This window comes from Hetaerina americana, unplaced genomic scaffold, assembly GCF_022747635.1.
Source record: "Hetaerina americana unplaced genomic scaffold, ioHetAmer1.1.p SCAF_13, whole genome shotgun sequence".
Lineage (NCBI taxonomy): Eukaryota > Metazoa > Arthropoda > Insecta > Odonata > Calopterygidae > Hetaerina > Hetaerina americana.
The window spans coordinates 5,056,335-5,070,240 of record NW_027286403.1 but is presented as its reverse complement, the minus strand read 5'-3'; the positions used below and the strand labels follow the sequence as shown (position 1 = coordinate 5,070,240).

At 38.0% G+C, this 13,906-nt stretch overlaps 1 protein-coding gene across 1 annotated transcript in view; it reads left to right on the top strand.

The window, feature by feature from the left end:
• The window catches only part of LOC139686142 (MOXD1 homolog 1-like), an 85,998-nt gene that overhangs the window by 59,794 nt on the left and 12,298 nt on the right, over positions 1-13,906 (top strand). The window contains exons 2-6 of the mRNA XM_071583322.1: positions 8,135-8,287; positions 9,442-9,618; positions 10,115-10,201; positions 10,754-10,964; positions 13,629-13,730. Coding sequence (XP_071439423.1) covers positions 8,135-8,287; positions 9,442-9,618; positions 10,115-10,201; positions 10,754-10,964; positions 13,629-13,730 — 730 coding nt within the window. The remainder of the gene's footprint in view (positions 1-8,134; positions 8,288-9,441; positions 9,619-10,114; positions 10,202-10,753; positions 10,965-13,628; positions 13,731-13,906) is intronic.

The following is a 13,906-nucleotide window of genomic DNA, read 5'->3' as shown; positions in this document are numbered from 1 at the left end:
GTACTAGATGTCTACGTAGGGTTGAATCTTGTCCTCGCTTGCAATGCGAATGTCTTTACTATTTCTATTATGACTTTGAATTCTTGCGATTATGATTCCTGGTAGTCCAATAACGAATGTTTATATGTATCTTTACTGAAATCTTATCTCCCTTATCTTACCTTTGTGGTCCAACCCACCCGGATAGTATGAGGCCATAATGATTCCCTTTATTATTAAGAATACATACGGTTCGAAAGACGGGGAGATTTCATTTCCATCTTTTGTGAACAGAAGTAAATCTGACCACATTTACCTAATTTCCGGTAAATATAAAATTTCGGAATGGGGTTCAGAAATAAATCGTGTGCGACTACGTTTGAGCAGAAAGTACATAAATACTCGAAATAATAGCAGCAATACGAGTGAAATTAAGGGGCGAGAGGAATGGGTGAAGGGACAAAGTGAATTCTAAACGAAACATGGCATTTAGTTCGGTATGGATTTGAATTTAGGCATAGTAAAGTAAAGTTAACTCGTTAGCGTTCAAGGTTTCCCGTGAAATTTCACCAGAAACTCGTTACGTTACTGGGAATTGAGTTTTAGAACCTTCGAAATCTACGATATAAGCGCGAGCACAACAAAGTGACCAAAATGGTAATTAATGACGATTTTCGCGGGAGAATCATTCAAAGCCTGGCATGGACACTTGAACTTCATAATCCGGGCGTATCGATGTGAAAAACGTCGTCACACGCGGAGACTTAATCGCGTGCCCGAGTAGTGACCGAATTCTAATTTTCTTCCACCGGGAGGAACTGCTTATTTTATAACTGAAGGTCAAGCACAACCAATTAATAAGCCTTTTAACGGGAACCATGCTGCTTAGCTACCACAGACAGCTTATTAGCTGATAATAACGTATTTCGCGCCGTGGCGTGCCTTGCTTGGTTTATGGTGTGATCAAAATGGCATACGTGCCACAGCTACGCCGCTCCAGCACCGAGCACCCTTTTCTAATCCACGTAACGGAAGCGAAAGGCTCCTCCGAGGTGGGAGGAGCAATCGTGTGAAGTTGTTGATGGGGGAAGACGCAATTAAGAAATGGATTTACACCCATTTAAAATACGATGCAGCGGAATATTCCGCAGACGTCAGACCGGCGTGGAGAGAGGGGGGGTGGGACTGGGTTATTTGCCACCAATCGTGAAACGGGAGAGATGTTACTGGGAGTGTGACATCACGCTGATAACTCTTTAATTTTTAATAATGTACAGGGGAGTCATCTCTCAGCCTGTACTTGGGTTAATTCAAAGAACCGATAGACAGTCAGTCATTCTTACATCTTACATGCAATAATTTTGTGAACTGTGATACTTTTAACTGTTGGCTTTCGTCGGCAAGCCAAACTGGGTTTCAACATTCAAGTTTCCTCACTGTTCGTGCCCGCATGTACTTAAGTAATCATTTAGCGGTCCATATGTTACGCCTGATTTTCTGTACACTTGCTATTATCGTTTCAATTTTGAAAATAAGTCGATAAAGAGGGAGCTGGCGTGACGTCGTTAACGAAGGCTTTCAAACTTCGTATCCGAAGTTTACTCATGAAATAAGGGGTTTTCAGAAGAACGTAGCATGGGACATGTGACGTAGCATATGGACGGTTCATAATGAGAAATGGCACGATAATGACCAGTAAATCTGTGTCTGGAAGAGTGTTGAGGACAGAGTGCGCGGAGATAGGACAGAGGGGTTTGCGACGGAGGGGTCAGAGGGGACGCCCCCCCCCCAGGCTCTCCCGGCGCGCGACGCGAGGGGTGGGTGGGTTGGGGAGGTCTATCGGGCATCGCGCTCCAGAAAGCATCGGTCACGCGAAGATTTCTCGGTCCGGTCGGCTCGATAAGCGACTTTAAAACCTGAAAAAATACGTGTAATTTCGAGTACTTCACTAATCTTCCTTCGAATTTCGTCCCAAGTGCCATGGTTGACTTGTCTGATCCCACAGGCGAAGGTAAACGACGTAGGAGGTTGCGAAGGAGGGGTCGAGACCTCCCCCTTCTCTCCCTTCCATCCCACCCCGCCCACCGATAGACCCTCCCCCTCCATTCCCTTGATAAATATTAACCATTTCACCGGCCCTCGTCGAATCTCAACCCTTTGGCGGCACTCCGCCTTCCGCCGAGGGGCCGTCCGACCCGCGGAGGGAACCTGTCGACGGACGGCGGAAGAGTACACTACGATCCGTTCTCAAAAAGCCGTGCCAAACACGGGTTGCGGATGGTGGGGCGCCGCCTTGGGGCCCTGGTAGGGGGGAGGGAGGGGGGAGGCCGCGATCCTAGTGGGAATCCTCCGGTGGGAGGGACATCCATGAGGAGCGTCCATTAGTGGACGCTCACTCCTGACTCAGTCAACTGCCTTCTGCAGTCGGGCGGATCCTCAGCTACGCCGCACAAGGAAGGGCTCGTCCTTCTCTCTCCCTTTTCACTCCGCGAATCTATTCCCGGGAGATGCGATCTCAAGTCTAAGGCACACGAAAGTCCCCGACAAATTACACGCTGACGAATTTCCATGATAATTTCAGTGTCTCCAGATTCTGACCGTCCGGCCAGCAAGGAGGCAGGCGTTATCGATTGCCCATTGTGGTGTCGCATTGACTCAAAGACTTCCCACCAAATAATAATTAAGAAGGTGTGTCATGTTTACTTAATTTTACCCGCTGCCAAGTGCGACTCCAAATAATATTCAATAAGAATTTGCAAAGGAATGGTTTCCATGTTCATAATTTAATCCTCTCATAATGTCAAGTCGAATGGTTATGCTTGTATAATTCGGTGACGGGACTGCGTAGCCTGTGGACGAGTTTATCGCCAACCCTTATCGCGGAAACTGTTCATTTAGAACTGAACCGAATTTAATATTGACAACCCATACCAAACTTCACAATGTTGAGAGCCCGAGACGTGGCTATTTTATTTTCTTGGATATGAACTGTAAATTCAACCAGGTTTCAAGCGACTAACCAAGATTTTAAAATCACAAACTGGCACTAAATTTAATTTATTCTATAAATGCTCCTTGGGAAGTTGGTTAGCACAGGGGGAGGGCGGGAGGATGTAGGAAGGAAGGAGACGTCGCATTGGCAGTAGGTTAGCGTTAGCCACAAGGTAAACCATGGAAATAAGTAATATTTTTTATAACCAGTTACCCTTGATAATTCTAAAAGCTTTGTACTTATTTATTTGGAATCCGCTCAACACAAAAATTAATTGCAAGACCTTTATACCCTTTCTAATAGCATCCCCAGTTGGCTCACAACTCACTGAGTCACATTTCATGATGCACCTTGTACTACACCTTTCGACGTGGATTTGCGTAGTTCAGCTTTGGATTTAAAGTCAAAGTTCAATTGAATTATTTGTTAATCCGTGATTTTCAGTGCATAAATTCCATTCTGCTGTCGGAAAAGTTTCCGCTTGCATTAATCTTCAACATATTTTCGATTCTTAAATATTGTCATCAGCCGATAAGAGATTAGACAATTGGAAACTAAAGTGTAGTGATCGCATAAGGCTGCGAACGGCGAAAGAAATCATGCAACCGAAAGTACTCCAAACTATAACTGCCTGCGTGTAACAAGAGGTTCCAAGACTCCAGGCAGTCGGACAAACGAAAAGAGTTCAGGAGAATGAGATGACGTGGGTAGGCTCGACCACACAACCTCCGCGGTCTTTTTCCGTGTACAAACTGGTGTTCAATAAAGGGTTCACTAAATTTTCTTCTGTGAAACGTTGGCCAATTCTTGCTAGGTATTTGTACTCATGCATGGGGCACAAGGAGAGCCGCATTTATTTTGACGAATTGTTCTGAGTAAGCATCGGAAGTGAAATTGAATACTGATGTTGTTGATTGTCTACGAGATGAAAAAGACTCTAAGATGATTTCCTATTGCGATTTCCTATGCGCTGAATTGAGTCTTCCAAAATACACAAAAATGGTGGCACTTAATTTGAATGCAAATTGATAGTTGATTCTGAAATCGATAGCAGGAGGGTAATTATGAATTCGAGGAAACAGAGGGCAAACCCTTATTATTGAATGAATGCGGGGAGTTCCGTAGTTTGGGAAGAGCAGATTTCCTCATAAAATATTCAATTCATTAATGCCCAGGAACCTTTCAAGTGGTGCTTCCAATCTGCTTGTAAATATCCTACCTCATATTTCCTGCTTTGTGGCGATAGGCAAAAGTCAAACAGTTTTATTTTATTTTCGCGGTCATTTTCAGAAATCTAGTATGCATGAACATTATTTTAATTTCTCACGGAGTTTGTCAATGAAATTAGTTTTGTGTCCTACAGAGGAAGCCCTTAATAAAAAGCGGAAAACGAGAGAACAGCCAGCGAGTGCAGTCGTTTTCTTCTACTTGAAAAAATAGGAAATACTGTCATTACAAGAATGAGACCGCCGCTGAGCTCTGGAAAGGACTGAAATTAGTAATTCTTTTAACGCCCTTAGTGCACATTTTAAGACGAAAATATTTAGTAATTCCACCAACATTTGACTTAGTTCTCTTAGGATGCCTTTGTTAGAATAATTAAGGCGAGTTTTGAGCTTAGCTTTGGGGATATTATTGGTGAATTATCACTACACATCTATCTACAGATGAAATGGTGAATATCCATTCAGTGGTATAGCAGAGCGGGTTTAATCATCAAACAAAGGAAATGTTGGGAAAAATCTCTGGCGAATTGCGAAGTTCGACTTGAAAGGTACCCTTGTGCGTCTGCTTTCCAACGCGATTACTACGAGATTCAATAAAGCTTACATGTACATGAAACGCGTCGAGTAGACACGAGGATAGGAGGTTATTGGCAGCATAGAAATACATTGGCAAACTGTCTTAGCGAACTTATTTTTTGTAGGCTCAACTCTGTGATGACTGTTATTTGTATAAAACATCAATGCATTGATATACTTTCGGCCTAAACTAATATTAGATTACTTTTGTTTCTTTTTATTTTACCATTTGCAATTAAATTAATTCATGGAGATAAGTTTAAAGTAAAATATAGAAAAATTGTGGAATAAACATTCTAAACCATCAGAACATGGTTTTTTTGATATGGAAATAATTGAAATAGGATTGGATCTAATAAAATTATATTAATCGCATCAATAATAATGGCATATAAATAAGAATGGAGTCTTTGGTGCTTGCATATAGTTGAAATCATGTAGTAGTGTAAGCAGTGCTAATCACCAGAAGGGAAATCTGGTGAATCTGTGGATGGAAGGTAATTATTTTTAAGGTCACTTTTCAATCTCAGATTCGCTCGGGAAATACAATATAATATAAATAAAATCAATATAAGTCATAGTGCTTGATAAAATGAATTTGACTTATGTGTCTAACGTTCGTGTAACTGTCACACAATAATTATCTTCTAAATAATTAATGTCTTCTCGTTTCATTTACGGGAGTAGGAGATTGAGACTTGGAGATATGAGACTATCCGAGACTAAAAATCCTCCCTGGAGAGAGATTTTAATCCTTAAAGAATAAAAACGGAAAATTTGATTATATACTATCAGTTTATTCATAAAATATATTATTATTTATGAAAGCGAATAATTTTCATGTAGCGGATTTTTAATTGCTTTGAAAAGGTCAAGATCCGATATCGTAGTCCACGTGACCCCTGCCCAATACTGTTTAGCATACAATCGAATTAAGATTGATATAATTTAAGCACCGCGAGAAGCGTGGGAGTTTAACGTAGCAATTTCTTAATGCATGCACTCATTAGACAAGGTATTTTGACTGAATATACGCCTAAATAAATGCCTTTTGCATATTCTTTTGGCATGGTAGGTATTTAAGTAAATTGGAAAACATCTAGTAGCATGTGTGTTGTGAAATTGAAAATACTCATTGGGAAAATAAAACACATTGCGAGAAAATATTCTATTTGCTTTTGATTTATGGACATGATAGTATTTTTAAATGCATTCCAAATGGTATTGGATTTTAGCTTCAATTCCATGCTCATTTCCCTATAGCTGGGGACACCCTAAACCTTTAATTCTTACTAAAAATAATGGAAATAAAAGCTTCATTTTTATTGTTTATATTTAAGACTTCATCCTATAGTCATCATCCAGAGTTACACATTGCCCGCAGTTTCCGCAGAAACTACGGTTTTATCACGCGACGATTATGAGTCATATCTAAAGAGTAAATAAAAAAATGTATCTAATTGTGAACAAATTTTACTGTGTCTTAAATAATTTTAGAGGGGGGTTAATGAAACTCGAGGAACCTATCCAAAGGAGCAGCAAACCCGAAATACACTCTAAAAATATAGGTACAGGGCGCTTGAGTGGGACCCTTAACGCCGTGGCAAAATGGCTTAACTACAACTTGTGCATCGAAATATATGAAAATTTAAGTCCACGGTAAAAGAAGACCAGAAAAATATGGGAAATTAAATTCCCCGCCGATTGATTTGCGTATGTTTCTTTTAAAGAATAACGAAATGACTCCCTTTTATTCCCGCAGTCATCAGGTTTAAATCTATATTTTCCGTTACAAATATTATAAAATAATTTTTTAATTATCTGCGAGAAAATAACTAAGAGGTGAGCATTTATTAAGTAACTTTCCTTTTCGGTATATATGTGGATATAATGGTAAGGGAGGCATAGGAAGGGTTGAAGTGGTGAAGTAGGAGGGGAATCCATAAAATCAGATTTACTGATGATCAAGCGTTAGTTATTCAGTCAGCTCGATAGTGACCAGCTTTGCTGAGCACATTAGAAAATTAATTTATGTATGAATGAGAATCACTTTAAGCAAAACAAAATTGATGTTTTTGAGTGGAAGGAATGCTAAAATTGGAGGGCAAAAATTAGAGCAGGGAGGACAATTCATCTATCCTGCGAGTCTTTTGGGCCAAGATGGTCAAAGTGGATTGGACAGCAAAATAAGGTTTGCATTAGGTAAAGATTTTTTTACAAACCAGAGTTAATTATGTTTTTCTCCTCATCACTTGAATATGAGAGGAAGATTAAAAGGCACGCACGTCGCACCGATAGGAAGAATGAAACAGCCGTCAATTTCTAGTGTTTATAATTGAAAAATTCCTGGTAGAAAGTCAAATGTGATATTATTTATTTTTAAAATGTGAAATTACCAATGAGTTATATGAAAGTTAAGACGACACTGTGTAAGAATAAAGTGAAAATAACCGAGGAAATGATTACGCTACAGTGATGACGAATTTTTGGGATTCTATGATGGATAAACGTTAATAAACATGTAGCTGCTAATTTTTTAATGCCTCAATTCAATTTCCTTCTTATTAAAGGTTAATATGAAAATATTTTGATCTTTTTCTGCCTGATGGAAGCATTTTTTGTGGATTCTAACCTGAAAAAATCGCAGTGCGTCTAATGCGCCGGGAAATGCGGTAGTTTTACATAAATGACAGGATGGGTTAAAAAAATACTTATAGTATAGGCTGTATATGTATGGGATATTTTAACTGAATACTTTTGTATCATGTGGCCAACTTTTAGCAAACTCAATTGATATTTCAATTACTGACTCGAATCCAACCCATGTCACAACTTTGGACACACCCAACTTCTCTTGAGACTTCTCCCCACACGTTGAAAAAATGATCGTTGCATGCCTTGAATAGGCTTAGTACGATATGAGCTCTACCCTCACACATCCAGCCAATCCTTAGGTTAATTTTTTTTCTTCAATTTCCTTGAATATATGCAAAAATATCTGAATATTTTACTTTGACGGTTCCTTTTCGAATTCAGCCGGTTGGAGGTGAGGTGTCCTGACCCAAAGGTAACCAGTTCCAAATTGAGCATTTGATACCTATGGTAGGAGAGACCATGGAGAAACCTGCGGGGGGGGGGGAAGTTTAATATGTGGTGCATAAAGGGCAAAATAATGTGATTGAAATAAAATATAACTCCACATTAAAGTATAGATGCGACATAATTTCCTCTCCGTGATTTTATTAATATTGGTGACCTGTGCACATATGTGAAATTGATTATTTTGTTTTGCAACATTTTCATGACTATTTTTGGATGTAATCGCAGAACTTCTTGCTTAAAAGTTCCCTCTCTTTTCCAGGACAGCTACGCCACACGCAATGCTGCTCCATTGCAGGACTCTCAGCAAGATTACATCCTCGAAAGTGGGTATCAGAATGACACTCACACTGTTATTCGCTTTCGAAGGGCTTGGGTCACATGTGGGCCGGAAGGAGAGGACATGCCACTTGGGGTAAGGCCACTCCCTCCCTGAAAACCATCCCACTCTTGTCTCATGAACGCACCTGCATTAATTCATCAGTGTATGCGATCTATATTTCAATTGGCATACCATTAGTAAGCATCCCTATGTTCTTGGCACTGTTTATCAATTAACATTTACGTGCTATATGCCTTACATATAACTTATATATGTATGTATGTATATATATATATATATATATATATATATATATATATATATATATATATATATATATATATATATATAACTTATATATTATAACTTATATATAATATAAATATGGACAGGTATGATTATTTTTTACATCATGAGAAATAATAAAAGTTGTTTATACAGCTATTTCAGGGAAATAATAATAAACTATATATATTTATTCATAGATGCATTTTTTTAGCCACAAGAATTCAAAAGTTGCATCATATTAAACTTTAGTATTCCAGCAAAAAAAGAAACAATTAATGAATGGACAAGGTACAGAAATGTGTTGTGCTCCTTCACCTGTCTATATTTTAATGCAACAATTTCAGAGTGTAAAAGTCATTCGGAGGATGCCTCGAAAGCTTAACTGGCTAAAGCACTCAACCGGACATTGAGGGATATGGATTCGGATCCTGGTCAAGGCAAATTATTTTTACACTCTGAAATTGTTGCATTGAAATGCATATTAGCGGATGATTCCGTTAAAAGTTACTGTTGCAGCATCTCCCGCAGTTTCTTTGGAATTTGTCTATATTTTATTCAACATGAGTTTTTTCAGTGCTAACTGAATAAGATATTTTTATTTGTATTCAGTGTTAATTGCACTGATTTATCCCGGTACCTTTAGTAAATGATCCAATTAACTTTCCATAATTAATGCACTACTGATAGGAGACTCAACTTAATAACCTCAAATTGTGAAGGAAAACATTAAGCTAAGGTGCTCAAATTGCCCTCATCTATTCCCCTTCACCTCTGCTCATTGATCTTTGAAGGAGCCACACTTTGTTGGAAATTAATGGATAATATTTCCCAGAGAAATTAGTCATTGACCTCTGCATTCTGGAAGTTATGCTATCACCCTAAAACTCCTTTTTCCCGATATTGTGGGATACAACTAGCTTTTATTTAACATGTGTGACTCTTGGATTTTTTTGGCACAGAGTGACACGGTTCGAATGATTTGGGCTTATCACGATGAAGATCCAGTGGAAGGAGAGCTGGTATGGCATGGTAGTCAAAATCGTGGAGTTAAAAGTGTCCACCTACAAAGTCCCCCTTCCTACATGCCATCTCCTGGGAGGACAAGTGAAAACTACTGGGATGTCAAGATGGATAGTGTAAGTTAAAAGCTAAATAGATGTCCTCATATAATTTTGACACCAAATATTGAAAACTCTCATGGGAAAACATTTACAGTAGCTATATTTATTTGAGTTCATCGACATATGGGTCATTTTGCAATCAGCACTGTCATCAAATTGTGTACTACTGAATTATAACAAGTTCACATTTGTATTAGAAGCACCTAATTGGTTCCTACAAATAGTTGACGAATTGATTTTATGTGAACTTTAATTTTCAGCTGAGAATTCATATTCATTAGACGAAACAATATTGCTGGCATTATCTTGTCCCTGAATGCATTTAGTAAATGAAGTTTTTTATTGCTTCAGAAAAGAATTAGAACCAATTTATTTAAAATCCAGTTTTATAATTGGTGCACTGCAAGTCTTATTTTCTATCTATTATATAAATATGAATGGCAATTTGGGGTGCTCTGAGCTAATTCAAATGAACAGTTCTGGTCAAAGGGTTTTCTTTTTATCAATCTAGGTAGTTATCCCTGGTGATATGGATACACTCTATTGGTGTAAAATATTTAAGGCTCCAGCACTCAAGAAGAAACACCACATGATTGGGGTGAGTTCTTTTGGATTTTAACAGAAAATTTCAATTCTAATTGCTAAACAAATTAAAGTAAAGGTTATTTCAATAAATATTGTGAATTTAAACAATTATTATAAATTTCTTATACTTCAAGCCGATGTTAAGTTGCATGATACTAATATTGGTTGAAAAAGCATATACACAGAAAATATAATTTTGGAAGTTCCAAGATGATGAATTGCGTGATGCCTTGCTTTATTTATTTGATGAATGTTGAATTAATGCTTGTATGCACCCGAGGTCTACTTAAATCACTTGCATTTGAATTAATAGTTAGAGTTGCATGTTAGCATTAATTCATATAATGATAATCAACTTCTTTTGGATATATATGATTAAAATACTTTGCGGGTTTATAGAGCAAATTACATATAATCTTAACCTTCCATTGGTTTCCTCTATTATTTAAGTCCAATTTTAAAAAATAATATCATCTGTAATTGTACATGCTAAAGAATGGAAATCACCTTTATCAGTCATTCATAAATGAACTTCACTCATGAGGACTAATCTCTCCCTTGGCAGTACACACCAATTCTCCAGCCAGGAAATGAGCGACATGTACACCACATGCTCTTTTATGAATGCACCATACCCAAGCAAAGTACTCGCACGCCAGAAATGATCTTTGAGAGGCATGTTCATCAAAGTGGAGCTGCTTGCTATTCTCCCAGGATGCCACATGAATGGGAAACTTGCATCACTCCAGTGGTTGCGTGGGGCATTGGTTCTCAAGGTAGGAAGAGTTCAACTCTTTGATGATAACTTTTATCACAGACATTTTTCATGATTTAGCCTGAGTAATGAGATATAATATTCTCTTAATTTCACCATTATCCTTCAAGTGAATTTAATGAACACTTAAAAGATTCACATAGAAATCTTATGAGATAAAGGCATTTCCATACCTTTATAAATTTGCTCACATTCTGCTTGTTTCCATGCAGTGGTGTGTAGTGGTCAAATGGAGAGCCTTTACATGCAGGAGGATTGCTAATACTCCTATGCCTGCCCTAGATCTTCTAGATTTAGCTGCTATGTGGGCAGGCTTCTTTTAACCCATTACCACCTGCCTACCTGAATACTATTTTGCCTCCTTATGTTTCAACAAAAGGAAGGGAAACAGTGAAACTGTTTATAAACTGGTGAAGACACAATTTGGAGTAAGAAAAACAAAATCCCACAATGTCCAAGATGCTAATGGAAAGATACTGACAGAAGATGAAGACATTGGAAAGAGATGGAAAGAATACATTGAAGATCTCTATCAAGGGCTTGAGTCACTTGAAGGTGTCTTGCTTAAAGAAGAAAGTGTGATAGAAGAAGACGAACAGGGCCCAGAGATACTGAGAAGTGAATTCAACCCTGCCGTGAAAGACCTGAAGAACCACAAGGCACATGGAGTTGATAAAATAAACGGAGAAATTATCAAAGCACTCCGGGCCAATGCACAGGATACCCCATTTGAAATGATGAAAGATATCTATGAGAGTGGAAGACTGCCTGAGGACTTCAAGAAGAGTGTAATGATTGCAGTACCGAAGAAACAGATAAATGCAAAGAACAAGGAACATTGAGCCTGACTTCTCATTCATCGAAAATACTTACTCAGATAATCAGCCAAGGACTAGAAGGAAAGGTAAAAGAAACCCTCTCGGAAAAACAACTCGGATTCAGGAAAAACCGAGGAGCAAGAGAGGCAATACTCAGTTTGAGGGTACTGGCTGAAAAATTGATCCATGTACACAAGCATGTATGCGAATATGTGGCATTCATAGATCTGGAGAAGGCCTTTGACAATATTGAATGGAACAAAATGTTCAAGCTACTAGAAGTGCTTGGAATGGACTACAAAGACAGAAGATTAATCCATAACCCCTACAAGAATCAGCTAACAACCATGCAAATAAAAACGGAAGGAAAATAGAAGCCAAAATAAACAAAGGAGTTCGACAAGGGTGTAACCTCTAGCCAGCACTATTCAACATATATCTAGAAGAGGAAATGAAGGAAGCACAAGAATTGGGAATCAAAGGAGTCAAGATGAATGGCAAAGAAATTAACATGCTGCAGTCCACAGACCACATCTCAGTAGTAGCAGAGATATGAGAGGACCTGCAAGCAAGCCTGAATACTAAGGACCTAGTACTTTGGAACTATAATATGAGCATCAACAAGAAGAAAACAGAAATCCTTTTGTGTTGAAGAGAGAAGCTGAATGCAGATATCAAAATTCGAGGAGTGAAACTAGAGCAAGTGGAATCCTTCATCTACTTGGGCAGCAGTATAACTTGGGATGGAAGAAGCTCGACTGACATCAAGTAAAGAATAGCCCAAGCAAAGAAGGCGTTCATTGAGAAAGGCAACTACCGTGTTCAAAGAACATAAGATTGCAAATAAGGAAGCAATTCATTAAAACATTTGTGTGGAGCATGGCACTCTACAGATTGGAGACATGGAATATTGGAATAGTGAACCAACAAAGAATAGAAACATTTGAAACATGGTGCTGGAGGAGAATACTGAAGATTAAATGGACAGACAAAGTGAGGGACGATGAAGTATATAGAAGAGTAGAAGAGGAAAGGACCATATGGAGAGCTCTATGGCAAAGAAGAACTAGATGGATTGGACTTACCTTGAGGCTCAATGGATTAGTTATAAACATAATAGAAGGTAAAATTGAAGGGAAGATCCTGCAAGTAAGGCCAAGAGACAGGTACATAGGGCAAATTTAGAAGGATGTAAAACAGGGAACCTAACAGAGGGTGCGGGAATTAACACTAAAGAGAGAAGAATGGAGGGCTGCAGTAAACCAATATTTGGATTGAAATACTGATGATGATGATGTTTCAGTCATTAGATGCTATTTTTCAGGAAATATAATTGTGCATTGCCTTTACAGTGGCAATATTCCTTGACCAATACACAGCCTGAAATAAGTTTTTTATGTCTTAAAGGAAAAGCATGCTTTGTCAAAATGGTTTACATTTGCATTCTTGTTGCTGAATGATGAGTTAGGTAATTTATGTGCATACCCTTTGATGGTTAGCTATGTTTCTCAATTAATTGTGGTTAACTCATCATTTGAATTGAAATTTTTAAATGAATGCATACTCTTCCACCCCTATGATGAGGCAATGAAGATCTCAAATATTGCTAGAATAATGAGCACGTAAAACTAGAATTATAGGATAAAAAATTCTCTTCAAGGATTTCTGCTACCTACATATTAGAAAACAAATAAACCTTTTGCGTTTTAGCCATTATAATGGGTTGTTCATTTGACAATCAAATAAAATTGCCTCTGCCTCCCATAGAAATGTAATCAGTGCTAATGATTTCTGTTCCCTGGATGTGTCCATGGCCATATAATTAATTGACTGGGTTTTCCTTCTAGGGGAGTTCTTACCTGAGCATGTGGGTCTTCCTTTGGCTGAAGAAGAGACAGTCACTTACTTCATGCTGGAAATTCATTATGATAACCCATCATTTAACAAAAGTCAGTATAAATTTATCAATAATACAACACAAGTAAAGAAAAAATCTTTTATTTAATTAATCTGTGATTATTTTGTGGGAAATTATTAATTAAAAAGGGTCAGCTTTAACATTATAATATTTTTCAGCTGTATTTTTGTTAAAAAATAATTGCAGCTACTGATTCTTCAAGACTTT